Below are 16,092 nucleotides of genomic sequence, written 5' to 3' on the forward strand. Positions count from 1 at the left end.
GGGCACGGGAATGCCAAGGAGGGGTGGATACTGTTTTGTTCCTCCAGGCTCAGGGATTGTTGCTGCTGCCAGATCTACTTATTTACCTCTTGTGCCAATGCTACGCTATTCCTGAATTAAAAAAAAAGCAGTGCACCCAAGTGATGGAAGAAACATCTGGGGCTTCTTTTTGATGGAGTGCTCCTGTAAATGAAGATGGATGTGCCGCTTCACACAACTCTTTCAAATGTTCCATTTTGTAGAAATAAACTGCTCAAATTCAGCTTCGGTGTAAATCCAGCAGAGCCATGGGGGTCTAGCAGGGATAAATGCAGCACTCTGTAACTCTTTTTCATTTCATCCTACACCTGACATAAATCACAGCGCTCCGTGGACCAGTGGCCGTGGCTCCCTTGGTGCTGTTACAGAGACAAACACAGAACATCCCAACCGGGACCTACTGAGAAACACTGCAAAAACCACCACCAGACACTTTCCCATTGTGTATTCATTCTGTGGCTTTTATGAAGAAAAAAAAGAGAACTCCTCAACATGTCACAAACGTGAAATTCTCCAGACACGTATTCTGGATGTACGTTTTAAATTTCATGTAAAAATAGGGGAATATTCTGAAAGCTGCTCCTATTGAATTGCGGCGCTGAATGGGCAGTGTTTATCCAACCGTATTTTTAAAAGTCTGAGCAAACCTTACATGCCTGTTTTTACAAAGCGAAGAAGTTATTTTAAGTGTATCTTCCAGCTGTAATTGGCGTTTTCTGAGACATTAATGTTATTTTTGTCGAAGTAATGGTGTTTTGGTAGTGCGGGAGTTCCACAATGAGGTACTGAAGTGTAAAAGTGTCCCCTTTCGCCAACGTTATGAGAATGGGAGCTGCAGGAGCTCAGAACCATAACTATGGTTTGCCACCTGCTCTCCCACTCTGACATCTTCAGGTCTCCCACAGTGACACATCACAGATTGGGCAGAGCATTGAGAACCCATCCCGCCAACACGTGTTTCATGTCATGAATCCAGCAGCAGTACGAGAACGAGACCATTCACAATACAGCAATCCCTGCAGCATCCAGAGCCGGGACAACATCACTCAGCAACCGATAGCATCGCCACCACCCATTTACACAGAGCACCAGATGGCCAAAGGGACTGAAGCCATCACATTTACCAGCATGTGCAGCCAACTGCACCCCTCCTGATGTGGCAGCAGGGCTGTACCCGTAAGCACAGCTACCTCTGGCTTTGCTGTGTGACACTGAAGTGCTCCATGAGCTGCTGAGCACTGCATGCCCACACAGCAGTGTGGGTTTGGAGGTGGCAGGTGGTGACTGCTATCGGAGCATTGCGATGCTTTCCATTCCAGACTGTTTTCAAAAGGGAAACGAGTTGCTCCCTAGAGCTTCCTAAACAAGCCCTGCCGCATGCTGACATCTCTCGTAATTGATTCTGGGGGGAACTTGAAGCTTTTAAAAGCCCATGCAAAACTCCTTCCGTTGCACTTATGGATAAAGGATGCAGCGCCTTCTCCCAGCAGGGGAAGAGAGGAAACGCGGCTTTCGCTGCCGTCCGCTCTCACAGTCCACGCGTGGGAACTGCTATTCACGGGCACGGGGCGATGCTGGAGGGCGGCAGAGGGAAGGACGCGCCGATGACCCCGACGGCACCTGCGGCCCCAGCACTGACTGTCCCCGTCCCTCCCGTCCGGGCGGGGGTGTCCCTTACCTGCACCAGGGTCATCTGGGAGCCGAGGGCCAGCAGGATCTTCTCGGTCTTGGTGGGGTACGGGTTGTCGCGGTGTTTGTAGAGCCACTGCTTGAGCGGCCTCGCCATGTCCTGCAGAGCCTGCCGCTTGTGCCGCACCTTGCCGCCGCTCTGCCGCGCCCTGCAGCCGAGAAAGGGGCTCAGGGGGGCAGCGGACAACGGAGGAGGGGGGGTGGGTGGGGGGCTGGGGCTGTCCTGAGATGCGCCGACGGGGAGAGGGGAGGAAGCGCGGGGATTTCGGCCCTGGGGTGGTGAAGGACTGCGGTGATGCTTCGGGACGGGGTACAGCGGGGCCCGAGCGCGGCTCTCTCGGCTCCGGCAGCTTCCGCGGGATGAAGCCGCCCCGAGCACCCCCCGGGGGGAGACACGCGGCACCGAAAGGGCAAATTGGTGAGGGGAAAAAAAAATAAAAAAATAAAAAAAAGAAGAGAAAAGAAAGGTTAAGCGGTTAAAAAGGGGAAAGGAAATTATTTATTTCAGCCACTGATAGGAAGAGAAAAAAAAAAAAAAGGATTTTTTTACAAAGAGTAAATAAAAAAAATAAGGGAGAAGGTGTTGGGTGTTTGTTCTTTTTAAATAAAGCGTCGGAAACGAAAAGCAGAGCGTGCCCGGGGCAGCAGAAGGGCGCGGGGGCAGCAGGGGGCGCCGCGGGGCCGGGCCGGGCAGTGCCGGGCGGGACACCCCGCAGCCCCGAACCGCCGCGCTCGGCCGCGAGCTGCGCCCGCCTGGGACGCGCTTCGAGCTGCCGTCCCACCGCGTCGCTACCGCGGGGAGCTGATGCAATCGTTAAGGTGGAAACGAGGAGCGAAAAGAGCTCCAAGGAACGGTTCGAGTTCGGTGTCTCCTCGCCGCGTTCCTTTAGTTTCTAAAGCGGACCCGAAACGCTCGGTCGGCGGCCGCCGGTTCAACCCTCCGCGCTCCGGCCGATCTCCCGGGTCCTCCCATCGCCTCCTATTCCACCTGTCCCACAGCGACACGAGCAGCCGCGGGCGGCTCAGTCCCAGGTGCCTTCGGAACAAACCCCCGCTCGACCGCGGGTCGTTATTCCGCTTTAAATCCCCATTCCGGGAGCGCACCGACACCGGCGGCGCCTTTCTCCCCCCGGCGGCTCCGAGCGCCGCGATCACGGCGGCAGCGGACGGGTTGCGAGGGGGTTGCGAGGGGGTCCCGAGGTCCCGCACCGCCACGCGTCCAACTAAGGGCAGCACCACGCGACGCGCCCGTGATCATCGCGGCTCCGTTTTGGGGGTTTCGTTACGCGCAGCGCCCGCGCGAAGGGGACCGAGGATCTCCCCGCTCTGGTTGTGCCCGAGCCGGGGACGGCGGTCGCACACCGCCGGACGGACGCGATCTGACAGCTCGGGAGCTTCTGCATCACCCGTCGGCAGAATCTGCCACCGGGGGAGACCCGGGAACGTCGTGGCGGGGGCGAAGGGAGCCCGTCCGAAACCCCCCTCCACCGACGACCCCAACCCGTGCCGGGGCCGAGCGCGGGGCATACCCCGTCCTCCGGTTGCGCAGGCTGAGGCTCTCCTTGATGGACGGGCTGTCGGGGAGCAGCACGTCGGCGTGGTGCGGGCCCTCCACCACCCCCACGTAGGGCCGGCCGCCCCGCTCCCGCTCCTTAGCGTCCTCCTCGAAAAGCACCTGGCCGCTCAGCTTGCTGAAGACGATGGTGTTCATGGTGGGGTGGGGGGCTGGGGGACGCCGTCGGGCTGCCCGCCGGCTCCGAGGTGCGGGGGCTCCGCTCTGCGCTGCGGGGAGGCGGCAGCGGTCACCCGGCGGCCGCGCGCACCGCCCCGGGCAGCCCCGGGCGCCGCCTGCCCACTCCCGGGGGCCGCCCGCCCCCCGCCCGCTCCCACGGCCGCGGCCCGCTCCGCCCGCACCTCGCCGCAGCCTCCGCCGCTCTCCTCGCTCCGTGTCGCAATAGTTCGGAGCGCGGCTTTCTGTGCCGTTTCTCTCTCTCCCCCTCCTATTTTTTTTCTTTTTCTTTTTTTTTTTTTTCTCTTTTCCTTCCCCTCCCCCGGAACGATTTTCCCCTTCCCCCTCCCCAAACGTGTCGGGGGGGAGGGAAACAAATTGTTTTTAACGACCACCAAATGCGCAGCGCCAGCGCCCGAGGAAGGCTCAGCCTCCGCGCAGCCGCCCGCACCGCCGGGACCGCCGCTCCCCTCCTGGGGCCAGGGGGGCACCGCTGGTCCGGGGGACCCCGCGAAGGGGAACGGCCCCGCCCGGGCGGCGCTGCGGAGGCGGTGCGCGGGGCGGCGGTGGGAGCGGTCCCCGCGGTGAGCGGCGGGGGGGTCTCGGCCCAGGACACCCGATGGGGAAGCGCTGCCCACGAGGGAGAGCCCCCGTCGCGGGGCGCAGCCGGCGCCGGTACGGGCGGAGTAGTTTCTCGCTGCACATTAACGCCTCCGTTAACGGAACCGCTCAGGGAAACATCGCCCTCCGCTCCTCTCGCCCCCCCCCCCGTCCCGTCCCGTCTCACAGGGTCTATAAATGAGGGCGCAGTCCGAACCGGAGGCAGCTCACGCCCTGCAGAATTCCCGATCTTGTCCGCACGCCCCCGGCCCGCACCCTCCGCACCCCCGAGCCCGGTCCCTCCGGGTTTCGTATCTCGGTTCTTGCTCGCAGCAACGCAGAAGATGGCCCCGGTCAATATTTACACGGATGTCATTCAGACACTGTTTGAGCAGCACCGCCCGCCCCGCGCTGCCCCCTCCCGCGGTGCGGTCCCCTCCGGCCCCTCGGCTCCCCCCAGGGGGTTTTGTCGTGACCGCTCCCGATTCCGCCCGCCGGGAAGGGAGTGCTTCTGCTGCAGCGTTTGGATGGGAGCGTGACGTCACAGCCTCCCTCTTTGACGTCACACAGCCACGCAAGCTGCAAAGGAAGCCTGTGGGCACTAGGGCGGTAGGGTCATCCACCCCGTGGTGCGTGCAGGACAGAGATGGGAGAGGCGATGTGCTGAGCATGCCCCCATTGTCGCTCGGGGGAACAAGTCACTGCTCCTCCCTGCCCCCACCGTGGGGAAGAAAACCCAAACATGTCACTGATGGTTCTCATCTGAGGAAAATCCAAACAGATAGAAACGAGAACACCAGTGCAGCCAATGTGCAGTGCTGTCAGGGCCTCTGGGGCAAAGCACAGCACAGCGGCCCTGTTACTGCCATGCCTGAGTGAGCTGCCTGTAACCTGGAAGGGTCATCATGGTTGTGTTACAGAATAGAGAGGGCTGAGAAGGTGAGAGTCTTTGTGAGAACCAAGCACTGCCACACAGAGAGGTGACCCTTCCACCTGCAGCCGTGCTGCTTTCCCCTCTCTGCTCCCAGCTGCCTACTGAAGATGAGTGTGCTCAGGATGGGGGGCCTCAGTGGAAGACACTCATTTCCACCTCTGGAATCTCTGGGCACCTTTAGGCTGTCCTGCAGGAATAAACCCCACAACTGCTCCTCCACTGTCCCCAGTATGCACTGTACCATGCCTACACCCATGGCTTACACAGACTGTGTGGGGCCGCATGCAGACAGTGGGACCGTTCCTTTAGACACTGTGTGGACAGCAAAGGGGGGCCTCTACCCTTCTCAGACAAAGGGGTTCCCCTGCTGTTAACTTCTGATGCCACTCAGTTGAGCTGCCCTGGCAGCAGGACCACAAGTCACTGTGGGCCTGGCATCTGCACCCAGCACAAATCACTGTGACCAGAGGGCAGGAATCAGCACTTGGAAAGCGGTGCTGGAAATAACCCAAACCTGTGCAGGGCAATCGCTACCAAGGCGGGGAGCAGCAGCAGGAGCTGTTGGCACTGAAGCACCTTCTGAGCCTTTGACACAGCGACATCTCCCAAATCATCACACGTAAACCTCACACACATCCGCCCCCTCCATATTTTATTTCTTAGATCACAGTTGAAAAGCTTAAATGAAAACAGGACTTCTATTTCCAGAGCTTGTTTAACATCGTCAGTGTGATAGGAACTGCAGGCTTCATGTTTTTAATTAAGGTGACTCAGGCTGCCATGCATAGCAGAGGAAGTGCCTGCTCGAGGCCAAAGCAACACCATCAGCACGGGGTGCCCTGGTCCCACAGAGGGCAGGTGACACCCCTGCAGTAGCCGGTGGATGGGCTGCTTTGCTCCCTCCCTCCTCCATGGGTGTTTTGTGATGCTTTCAGCAATACTCCCCTGACAGTGCATTCTCAAAGCATCCCCCTCCAGCTGCAGATTCCTTCCCAGTAAACATGTGTGTTGGAAATTCCAAGAATTTCCCTGTGTCCCTGGTACATGGTGCCATGGCGCGCTGGGCGGCTGAATAACTGCGTGTCAGACGAGTGTGGGATTGTTTGGGATTATGCAAAATGGGTCTTATCTCCAGTGCAACACAGCCACCCGCACAGGCAGTGTGGCTGCAGAGAGCACTTCCATCCATGGGAGCATCACAGGGCTGGCACTGGAGGTGCATAAGGACCAACTGGTGACCAGAGGTGGCTGAAATGGTGCCTCCTGGGATGTGCTCTGCATCTGCAGGCAGCCAGAGCCCAGCTGTGGCTGCTTACTGCCCCAAAGCATGGGGATGGCATCAAGCAGGGATGGAGCTAAATCCCATACCAGTGAAGTCACCATAGATTGATAGAATCATAAAAGGGCTTAGGTTGGAAGGGACCTAAAAGATCATCCTGTTCCAAGCTCTGGTTGCCAACCACTATATCAGATTGACCATGGCTCCATCCACCCTGGCAGTGAACACCTCCAGGGAAGGGGAATCTGGGACTTTTCTGTGCATATATTTCTAAGGAAGGAAGAAGGACCTACCCTTGGGCATCTCACAAGGTCTGTGCCCATAGATAACGTTGCTGGGCAGACAGCACCTATGGTGGTGATCATTTTGTTGTCCCTCTAGAAAGCAAAGATTGACTGTGAAGTTGCCTCCTGTTTATATGGAGCTTCCTACATGCTCAAAGCTGTGGATTGGTGAGATCTGGGAGGTGTCTCAACAGCACCTGAAAGTATCTGAAAGATAAAATGTGGGCTTTATTTTTATTTATTCCTGTATGGGCATTTGGTTTGGAGAAATTCATAGGAAGATGTACTGATCTGGAAAGCTGTGTGCAGGACACAAATACACCAGCACAGTGTGTGACTGAACCCATGTCTGCTTTGCTGGTGTCTCTCTTGGCATAACTCATAGAACCATGGAATTGTTTGAGTTGGAAAAGACCCTTAGGTCTTTTCCTTAGGACCATCAGGTCCAACCCTCCTCCAACAAACAGGGACACCTACACTGCAGATCGTGCTGCAGAAACTTCCTATCTGCTTTGAAAATGCAGGGATAAACTTTGAACAGTTGATAACAACAGTAATAATTATGGCAGTTTTTCTTCAGCCACCTGTGCAGAAGTAAACATCACAAAGTGTTATTGAACTTCCTTACAGTTTATTCCTGTTTTCCCATCTAGCATTACTGAAAACTCTGAAGCCAGGTATGTCTTCAGCATGGTGGACGCAGAGGTCCAGTCATCATTTAAATAATCCTCTGCTCCAAACCACGGTGGAGCTCTGAGCCCTGGGTGGGTGGACAGCAGCATGTTGTGGTGGCAGGACCCCCAGCTCCACAGCACCTTCAGGCGACTGAACACATGACTGATGCCAGCCGTGTGAGGAGATGAGCGTGGGCTGGGTAACGTTTAGGGTTAGGGTTTTAGGGTTATGGTTAGGGTTAGTTAGGCTTAGGGTTAGGTGGAGGTTACTGTGGAATGGTGGGACCTTGCTTCCTGCTCAGCCACATGCATTTCTGCGCGACCTCCAGGATTGCACAATCTCTGCGCCTCTATTCTGCAGCTGCAACGTGGGAATAATAACACTTCCTCTCCTTTCCCTGCTTCCTCCTCTGTTTTTGGCACGCAGCTAATGCGAGAGGGCTTGATCTCAGTTGGAATCTATCAGTGCTACTGACATGTTAATAATACTCGCAGAGACGTTTCCTCTCTGCCTTGCACTGACAGCGCTCTGCGCGGGGCTCCCAGCGTGTCAGCCTGCACCGTATTCCCTTTCAACCCCAGATCTGAGGCTCTTTCCGGAGACAAGACAGAGAGCGTGCACAATTCCTTCTGACTTTTAGGGTTTTAAGCAGAGAGACACAGCCATAACGCTTCATTTTGATGGCCCTCCTGTTGCTGTGTAGAGCTCCCAAACACCCTGAGCTGTTTGCACTGCATTAAGCCTTATATGGGTCATAGTATCATTAAGGTTGGAAAAGACTTCTAAGATTATCCAGTCCAATCATCCACCTACCACCCATGTTGCCCACTAAACCATGTTCTTTAGTACCACATCTATATGTTTTTTAGCACCTCCAGGGATGGTGACTTCACCGCTTCCCTGGGCAGCCTGTTCTGGTGCCTGACTACTGGATAACCTAATATTCAGCCTGGACGTTCCCTGGTGCAAGTTGAGGCCATTCCCTCTCATCCTATCACTGTTACCTGAGAAAAGAGGCTGACCCCTACCTCCACATGACCTCAGTTCACACAGTAATGTGAGTAGCTTCTTTCAGACAGTAGTACAGAGGGTCAGGAGGGCTGCAGGGTTGCTCTGTCTCAAAGTGGATGCAATTGAGGGAGATTTGTATTCTGTGGGGAAACCCAAAGGCAAAGCACCACATCTGCAGGCAGTGTGGGTCACTGTGGGCTGGTGGGACTCCGTTCACAGTGCTTTGCTTGGGGTCACCCTACAGATGGAGCCTGAGAAAGTCAGAGGACAAAATGGGGTTGTGGAAAGATTCTCTAGAGATGCTTTGCAATTAATGTTTTTGGCCCAAGTTTGTAAATGTCCTTCCTTATAACTTGCAGTTACGTAAAAATGTCTCCCCAGTTGCTCTCGTTCTTACATAATTGATCATTCATAAATCTCTGATGACTTAGATGGTTTCTCTGCGTTTTCCAGTAATAATAAATACAAATGTTTGTCCAAGCAGATTAAAAAGCCAGGCAGATCCTATTAATCTGCTTAGCCAGTGCTGATAGCTGTATTCTTTTCTTTTAGTGGGAATGAATTTAAAGCTCTGTGAAGAGCTTTAAAACACACAAACGCCATTTCCAACAGGGCCAAAACCAGCAGTTCAGCAGCAGCTCAGTGTTGGTCATGCTGGCAGCCTCCACAGCTGATGCCCACCGAGGGGCACTGAGCTCACGCACCATGTTTTCCTGTTTGTGCACAGGGATGGGTCCTGCAGGGCGCAAACTGCGCGGTGCAGCACTGCAGCTCCCATACAAAGCGTTCGTATTTATTATTGGCGAGGCCGAGGCGTGCACGCCAGCGGAGGAAATAGCTGGCACATCTTCATTAATTCCTTTTGGTTCTAAAGTAGTTTTCAGGAAATAATTCTGCAAGCCTTTGGCTCCGCACACAGCGCATTTATTCAGAGCTGGCAGGGGCAGCAGGAGCCATGTAGTTCACTGAGCCCCGCGTTCCTCTGGATCCTGGAGGTGTTTATCAGAAAGGGCTCTCCAGCCCTTTTGCAGTCCCACACATCCACGGGGCGGTTTCAGGGCACCCACTGGTGACTTTGAGCACCTGTGGCTCAATTCCTGCCCCCTCCCACCTGTGAATCATCATAGGGAATCCCTCGATGGCATTAGGGACATGGTGGAGGGGCTGCTGTCCATTCGAGAGCATCAAGTGAGCATTGCCTTTGTTGGTTATTTGCCTGTAACTGCTATCTTTTCCTCTGTAGCGGCACTATTTGACTTGCGACCTCAGGAATACTTTTGTTGTCGCTTTGAGATCTCGCCATGACTAAAACCAGAAGTTTAGAGATATGTTCAGGCTTTCTTTTTTGTTGTTTTTTTTTGTCTGAAGAATAGACTGAAAATCATGACTATCAGTCTCCCTCATGAGATGTCCTGATTTCACGCATTACAGCGGGGCCAGAAATAACATGAGAACAGCTTTTCTCACAGTATTTCGGTAGTTCTTTCCTGGCCATTGCCAAAAGCAGGATGTGAAGACATGCATGAACATTAAAGCAAACTCTTATTAGAATAGTTCAAGTTCCTCCAGCATTGTGGTCAAAAATTGTGTCAATTTTTATTCTATTCAGACTGTTTCAGCCCTTTCAGTACTTCAAAAATCCGTCAGTGTTTTCTCTTAATAAATCATTCTGCTGGGTTAAATGTGATTTGTGGGTTTTCATCCTTTTTCTTTCTTTCCCCCTTTTTTTTTTTTTTTTTAAACACACTCCAAGAAAATGACAAAGCTCTCTGACCTAAATTGTGCATTTGATCGTGTGCATAAATGTTGGCTCTCCCACCAGCCGCCCCTTTGGCTTTGCCATTTCTCCTCTGTGTGATGTACACGTGCAGTGCAGTGAGTGTTTGCTGGGCTGGGACAGGAGCTGCCCCGAGTGCCCGGTGATGATTCACGGGATCATGCCTTGTGGTGTAAGGACAGAATCAGCCTCAGCTTTGCCTATTAAATTGTTTCCTTCAAAGCTGTCAACAAATTCAGGTGCCAGTCACCTCGCGGAGTTTCCACAAAGTAGCAAAAGGGTGTAGAGTTACTGCTGTGCTGCCAGGGTAAACAGCGGCTGTGAGAGCGAGCGGAGAGCGGGGTCACAGTCTGCTGCTGCTGCGCCACGTGTCCGCACAGTTGCAGAATCATTACGGTTGGAAAAGCCCTCTGAGATCACCTGGTCCAACCGTCCTGCTGCCACCAATGCTGTACACTGCCCTGTGTCCCTTAGCACCACATCTACATGTTTTTTTTAACACCTCCAGGAATGGTGACTCTACCACCACCCTAGGCAGCCTATTCCAGTGCCCAACCACTTCCCTAATATCTAGTCTGACATCACGTCCGTGTCCATGTGTGTGCTCCTCTGGGTAATCCACACCCAAGGCAAGCAGCCCCACTGGGCTGGGAATGTCCTTGGGCTGAAACTCCAGCCAGAAGGAGAGGTTCCCTGTATGTACCAGTCCTGGTGATACTGGTGGGATCCTATCCTTCTGGAAGGGAGAGGTGCTCAAAGCATCTTTGGAATTGTGCTTCAGGCATCTTGGTGTGGCACAGCAGGACATCTAACCTTCCCGGACTCTGCCTTCTCCATCAGGTTAAAACAACGTATAACCTGGCATGTTTTAAGGCTGCGTTTGCCTGTTTTCTCCTCACCAGTTCTGTAAAGAAAAAAATGCAGGGAGTAGTGAGCAGCATTTCAGACAGTGGTAGCAGGGGTGATGCTTTTCCCGGTGCCTCTCCCATAACTTCCTATAAACCAGGTTCTTCAATGAGAGGGAAAGTGTACAGCACCATGGACTTATCCAGGCAGCACTGAGAGCCCAGATCTCAACGGATCTGAATGTTGGCTGCTAGCCCAGGACCAGCAGGTGTCACCAGGAGGTTGGCTCACACACTGCCCTTCTTAGGAAAGCTCTCAGCCTGTTAGGGCCCAGGTGAAATGAGTCAGGCCATGGTTAAGTACAGAGAGAAGACCTATGCATTTATGCTGAGAATCTCCCAGAGGACAGCTGAGGTACTGGTGCCTTTCTCCAGGTGGGTCTGGCAGCCACAGTTGACCAGGATGCTGACAAAATCTAGCCCACACTTTGTGAATCCAGCCCAACCATTATGAATTCTGGATCTCAGATCAAGAGGGTACTTAGGAACAGACAAAGCCAATGCCTAGTTATGGATTTTGCTGTTCACTGTTCTACAGACAATATCTGGGTTAAAACCACTGAAACCACCCAAGACCAGGTAGATTATACCATTTCAAATTGAGTGGTCTGAGGGGATTCTGTTCTGGATATGCTTTCCATTCTCTGTTGGGAGTTAAGTGGAGATGTGTAGCTGAAAAGGATGGGAAGAAGGTCCTCTCTGTGAGATTCATGATTCTTCTTCAGGTGCTCACGTGACCTCTTTTGCCCACAGAAGCAGGATATTTGTTGACTGCCTTTAAAGAGCCTTGATCTGCCTCTGTGCATCAAATGAAGTAAAATAAAAAATAAAATAATAATAATAAAAATGAAGAAAATACAGCTTTTTAGGGTTCTTACTCATGGATTTGCTTCAAGCAGTTACTGTGCTTCTGCCCTCCCTTGGATAGACTCCTCCACCCTGTAACCAGGTGGCTGTACAGAAAGGTTCAGCTCCTTGGAATGGACACAGTCATGTCAGTCGTCTCCACTGAAGGTAGCAGTCACAAACACGTGGGTTTGCCAAGTCTTCAGCTAGTTCCAGGAAGCCTTCATTTGTTTGCATTGCTAATCTAGCGCAGTCTGAGACTGCTTAGGGAGATATCGAGCCTTTTGTAAAATCTGTCTCATACCACTTCTTTTGAGATCTGCAGGGTAGAAACCATCTGAGAAGGCTTCGGGAGACTGACCTACTTATTGGTCTGAGACAGAAGGAGCTGTTCTGAGCTGGAGGCAAGGCAGCCCCTGGAGCCCAGCACGTTTTCATTTTGCAAGTCTTCTTTTGCTTTCCCCATGGTTCAGCTTCTTGGCACGGGTGGGAAATAATAATGCAGAGGGGTCAGGATAGACTGATGGGGTCCCTTTCTGAGTGTTTCCCTTTGGCATTCAGTGAGTGCTAGGGCAGCAGGTGGGCACTGACTTACAGGTCATGTTACAATCCACACTGCAAGAAAGGTTTCTGTAAGCATTCTTGGAGCTCCCTTCTCATAGGAGAGTGAAGAGGATGACTGATATCACCATGGACTTTCAAGCTGTTAGGAAAAGGAGAGCAGCATGAGAGTAGTGTATGAAGCATCCATCTCTGGATTTACCACCTGCAGCTGCCCAAGGAACCTTTGCCTGCTTGCAGCAGGTTGGCTCTTATCACACCCTCAGCCACCAGGACCTTTCCTGCAGCCCCTTCTGTCTCACACCATCATCTGGGGAGCAGTTGTTTAAGATCACAGTTGGCCAATGAGAAATGTTACCTGCTCAGGCAAAGTGAGAGCCAAGGCCAAGACTTCATGTGTTTTTCCACAAACATTATTAATTAAAACCTTGAATGAGTGCCTGCAGGTGGCAGCCACCTTTTGTAATTGCATTTCTTCCACATTTTTAGTAGTTTGCAAAACTGCCACTAGTTGATCATATCAACACAATTTTCTTACTTTCTTGGACTGCTTCATTTTAGAAATGTAAATCTCATGGACTTCTGACAATTACTAACTTTCTTGTTGGATTAAATTCTTAGACAGCTTTATTGATTCATGCTGTGGGGTGTTCCACGGTTTTCTTAGGCCGGGTCAGTCTTTCTAAACTGCCACTTAGATCTACTGTGCAAACACGTGCCTCTGTGCACCCAGTGCACTCTGCCAGGCACATGGTACAAGCCATGGGCCCAGGTGCACCATGCTGCTGGATGCTCATGGATCTCCAGTGCAGGGACTTTTCAGTCCCCCCATGTTGCTTTCCATATTTTTGAATATTTATGGACATTTCTCCTACATGGACTTGCTCATATTCACCAAGCTTAGGGCCTGAAGCCCTGGGAAACATGGTAGAGAAGCTCCGTGCTTGATCTCAGCCCTCCCTTTGCTGTAGCTAGCAAAGAGCTGCTGGAGTTGAGCATTTTGGTCAGTACCTTCTGAGGTCCCAGTATCACAGCTGCATTTTGCCCTGCCCTGGCTGTCCATGATATAAAATAGCCGTTCCCAGGCCACAGGGCTCCTCTCTTACATCAGCTTTCTTTGATGAGGATTCCCTGGGCTGTGCGGAAAATCTGAGGGTGCTGCTTTGGCATTTAAGCCTGCACTCTCCATCTCCCAGAGCATGGATGCTCATGGTGGAGTACAGGATATTCCAATTTTAAAGCTGAAATGTGCTCTAATTCTTCAGGATGGTTAGTGTGGATGTGACAGTCATATGTAGGAGAGGAAACATATGATTCACATTCCCTTATAGCAAAAGTTAAAGTGGTTTCTATTACACATTCCTACAAAGTTCAGACTGGATTAAGTGGTCATTAGATATCAGTAATTGCCAGTGGAACTAAAATCATAACACAGCTCTCAGTAACAGTGTTGATTTAGACATGCTGGCAATTAAGAATCTATGCTGGTACTTGTACAGACCTAAGACTGTTGAGTGTGAGCATGTCCACAGGATGGTAGAGCCTCAAAGGTATGCAATGAGAAGAAAGTTATGCTTTGTGGGTTCTTTTTCTTTTTGCTGAGTTTGGAAAGAATTAGGCCTCAGCCTCTTCAGAGAAATCCCTCTCCTTTGTTTTGCACCTCTTTGTCCCACATCAGATCCAGTGCTTGGCAGCCACCTCCACTCCCGAGTTGCTACGCTGAAAAACATTCACCTAGTCATTACATTCTGGGAAGCATACCAAGGCTGGCCCACAGATGTCCGCTTTTCCAAATATTTTTCCTTTACATGACACCCCACCACAGACAGTTGTGGAATGGGCTGGAAGGAGGCATCAATCTGATCGTAACTTCTGCTTCTGAACGTACTCTGCCCCTCAGCTGCAAGTGCACACCGAATATTTCTCTCAAAGAGCTTCTCCAGCTCTGTGGTAAATATTTCCCTGCCTAAGCTCATGCTGAGGTAAGGGCTACATATTCTGCTTTCCAAATGGTCTAATTAGAAAAGAACATCAGCCATGAGTGTAATGTAGGTCTGCAGAGCAAGACAAGCATCTACAGGGAAATGAATTTTCCAAATACTGGGCAAAGAGCTTAGAAGGTGCCCTGCACTGGTGCATTAATCGCGATTAAACACAGTTATGAAGGATGAGGTGCTTTTAGTCAGAGTGAAGCAGCACGTGCCTCTTCTATGAGTACATCAGAAGCTGGCTTCCTTTCTGGGTTGCCCCCAAAGCATTTTATGCCTATTTAATACAAGGATACATCCCTCAGTGGGTCTAAACATGGCCCCAGTCAACCTCAGTTCCACAACCAAGGCTTACTAACCTCTGACCATCCACCACTGGGCTCCTTTTAACATTTTTTTGGAGTGTCTGTTTGTCCCAATATGGGTTCCCCCACCCTTCCGTCACTGGAAGGTTTAATGCTGAGTGAAAAACCACGAATAGACTTTGAACGTGTTCTGCCAAGTCTCTTTACAGTACAATACTGGCAGGAGCTAAACACTGGGGCCAGGCAAATATGCAAGCTTCATCACATTAAAGGAAGCAGAGCAGCATGGCTATTGCATCATTCTATGGCTTCCCAGACGTTGCTGTTATTTTTTCATTAGAGCAACAGAAATGCACTTGGTGCTTTTTGCTGAAGAGCCAAGGAGGCCCCAAAAGGCTGCGGAGTGGAGGAGAATGCAGCAACTGGAAAGATGAGCGGTTTACTGCACTAATTTTATAGCACAGCCTTTACCAGTCTGTGGTAGAGGGAACCAGCAACATGATCTGAGTTCACATTTTTTCACAAAGAAGACACATAGCCAAAGACTTAAAACTATTTGCTTGTTCAAGACAAGTTATTCAAAAATTTGAACTGCTACCGAATCAATTGGCATTTTTCATTTCAATTCTGTATCACATGTTTTTAATTTTATCAGCATCTGTAACTTTTTAATTGCTGTTTTTATTAAAGCCTCCTTTTATTTTTTTCAGAAGCAGTACACAAATCCCTCGTTATTTAACCTGGGTATTAGAATGTGCAGCTCACAGCTTGGCCACAGAAGCGAATCCCCGCTGCCAGATGTGCCCGGCAGATCATAGGTGCTCTGTGCTGCTCTCCTGCAGCTGCCACGCTCCTCAGAGAAGCTGAAGTTGTCTCAGCATGGCCAGACAGAAATTACCACTGTGATTTTAATGAACATCTTTGCCTCCCAAAAGCATCTAGGCAGATTTCCACCTAGCAAAGAAGAGGGAATACTTAAGGCACTCAGGGTCTTACTGCAATGGGGAGTTTTGTGGAAATTAATGTTTTATGACCTAATGTTTCGTGGTTCAGCATTAAGATAATGTCATTCTTCTGGCCCTTGTCCAACATACACTCAAAGTGACAACATGCAAAGTTTTTGACTGGCCAACTGCTATCTTATCATCACGTCATGATTCTCAAATGTTGGATGAAAACACACACAATTACCAAAGATGGTTTTGTCTTGCTTGAGAGCTGCAAATGTGGTAGGGTTAGGCCACATTACATAATTTGGTAGACAAAGCTAAAGCTACCTTTATGGGTTTATGAATGTTTCAGGAAGAAAACCTTTGTAAAAAAGTAAAATTGATTACATTTGTCATAATAGAAAGATCAGACAACTATGGGCGCTGTGCTGCCTGTAGACTGGGATAAAACACACAACTTGCCAATGACAACTGGGAAAGGGAGCAGACCTTGCCAACTGAAAGGTGCCTGGCAGATAGC

At 51.3% G+C, this 16,092-nt stretch overlaps 1 protein-coding gene across 4 annotated transcripts in view; it reads right to left on the minus strand.

The window, feature by feature from the left end:
- The window catches only part of MKX (mohawk homeobox), a 43,127-nt gene extending 39,227 nt beyond the window's left edge, over window positions 1–3,900 (minus strand). Inside the window, exons 1-3 of one of the 4 annotated variants that reach the window (XM_015853317.3) lie at window positions 3,643–3,900; window positions 3,258–3,510; window positions 1,718–1,877 (exon numbers count right to left, since the gene is read on the minus strand). In XM_015853317.3, coding sequence (XP_015708803.3) covers window positions 1,718–1,877; window positions 3,258–3,439 — 342 coding nt within the window. In that variant the 5' untranslated portion in view covers window positions 3,440–3,510; window positions 3,643–3,900. Of the gene's footprint in view, window positions 1–1,717; window positions 1,878–3,257 lie in introns of all 4 variants that reach the window. The other 3 variants (XM_085538762.1, XM_085538764.1, XM_085538763.1) reach the window with 3 other exon arrangements.
- Window positions 3,901–16,092: the final 12,192 nt, after the last annotated feature.

Source organism: Coturnix japonica, chromosome 2 (genome assembly GCF_054131305.1).
Source record: "Coturnix japonica strain WE chromosome 2, WE-NBRP24, whole genome shotgun sequence".
NCBI classification, from domain to species: Eukaryota; Metazoa; Chordata; class Aves; order Galliformes; family Phasianidae; genus Coturnix; species Coturnix japonica.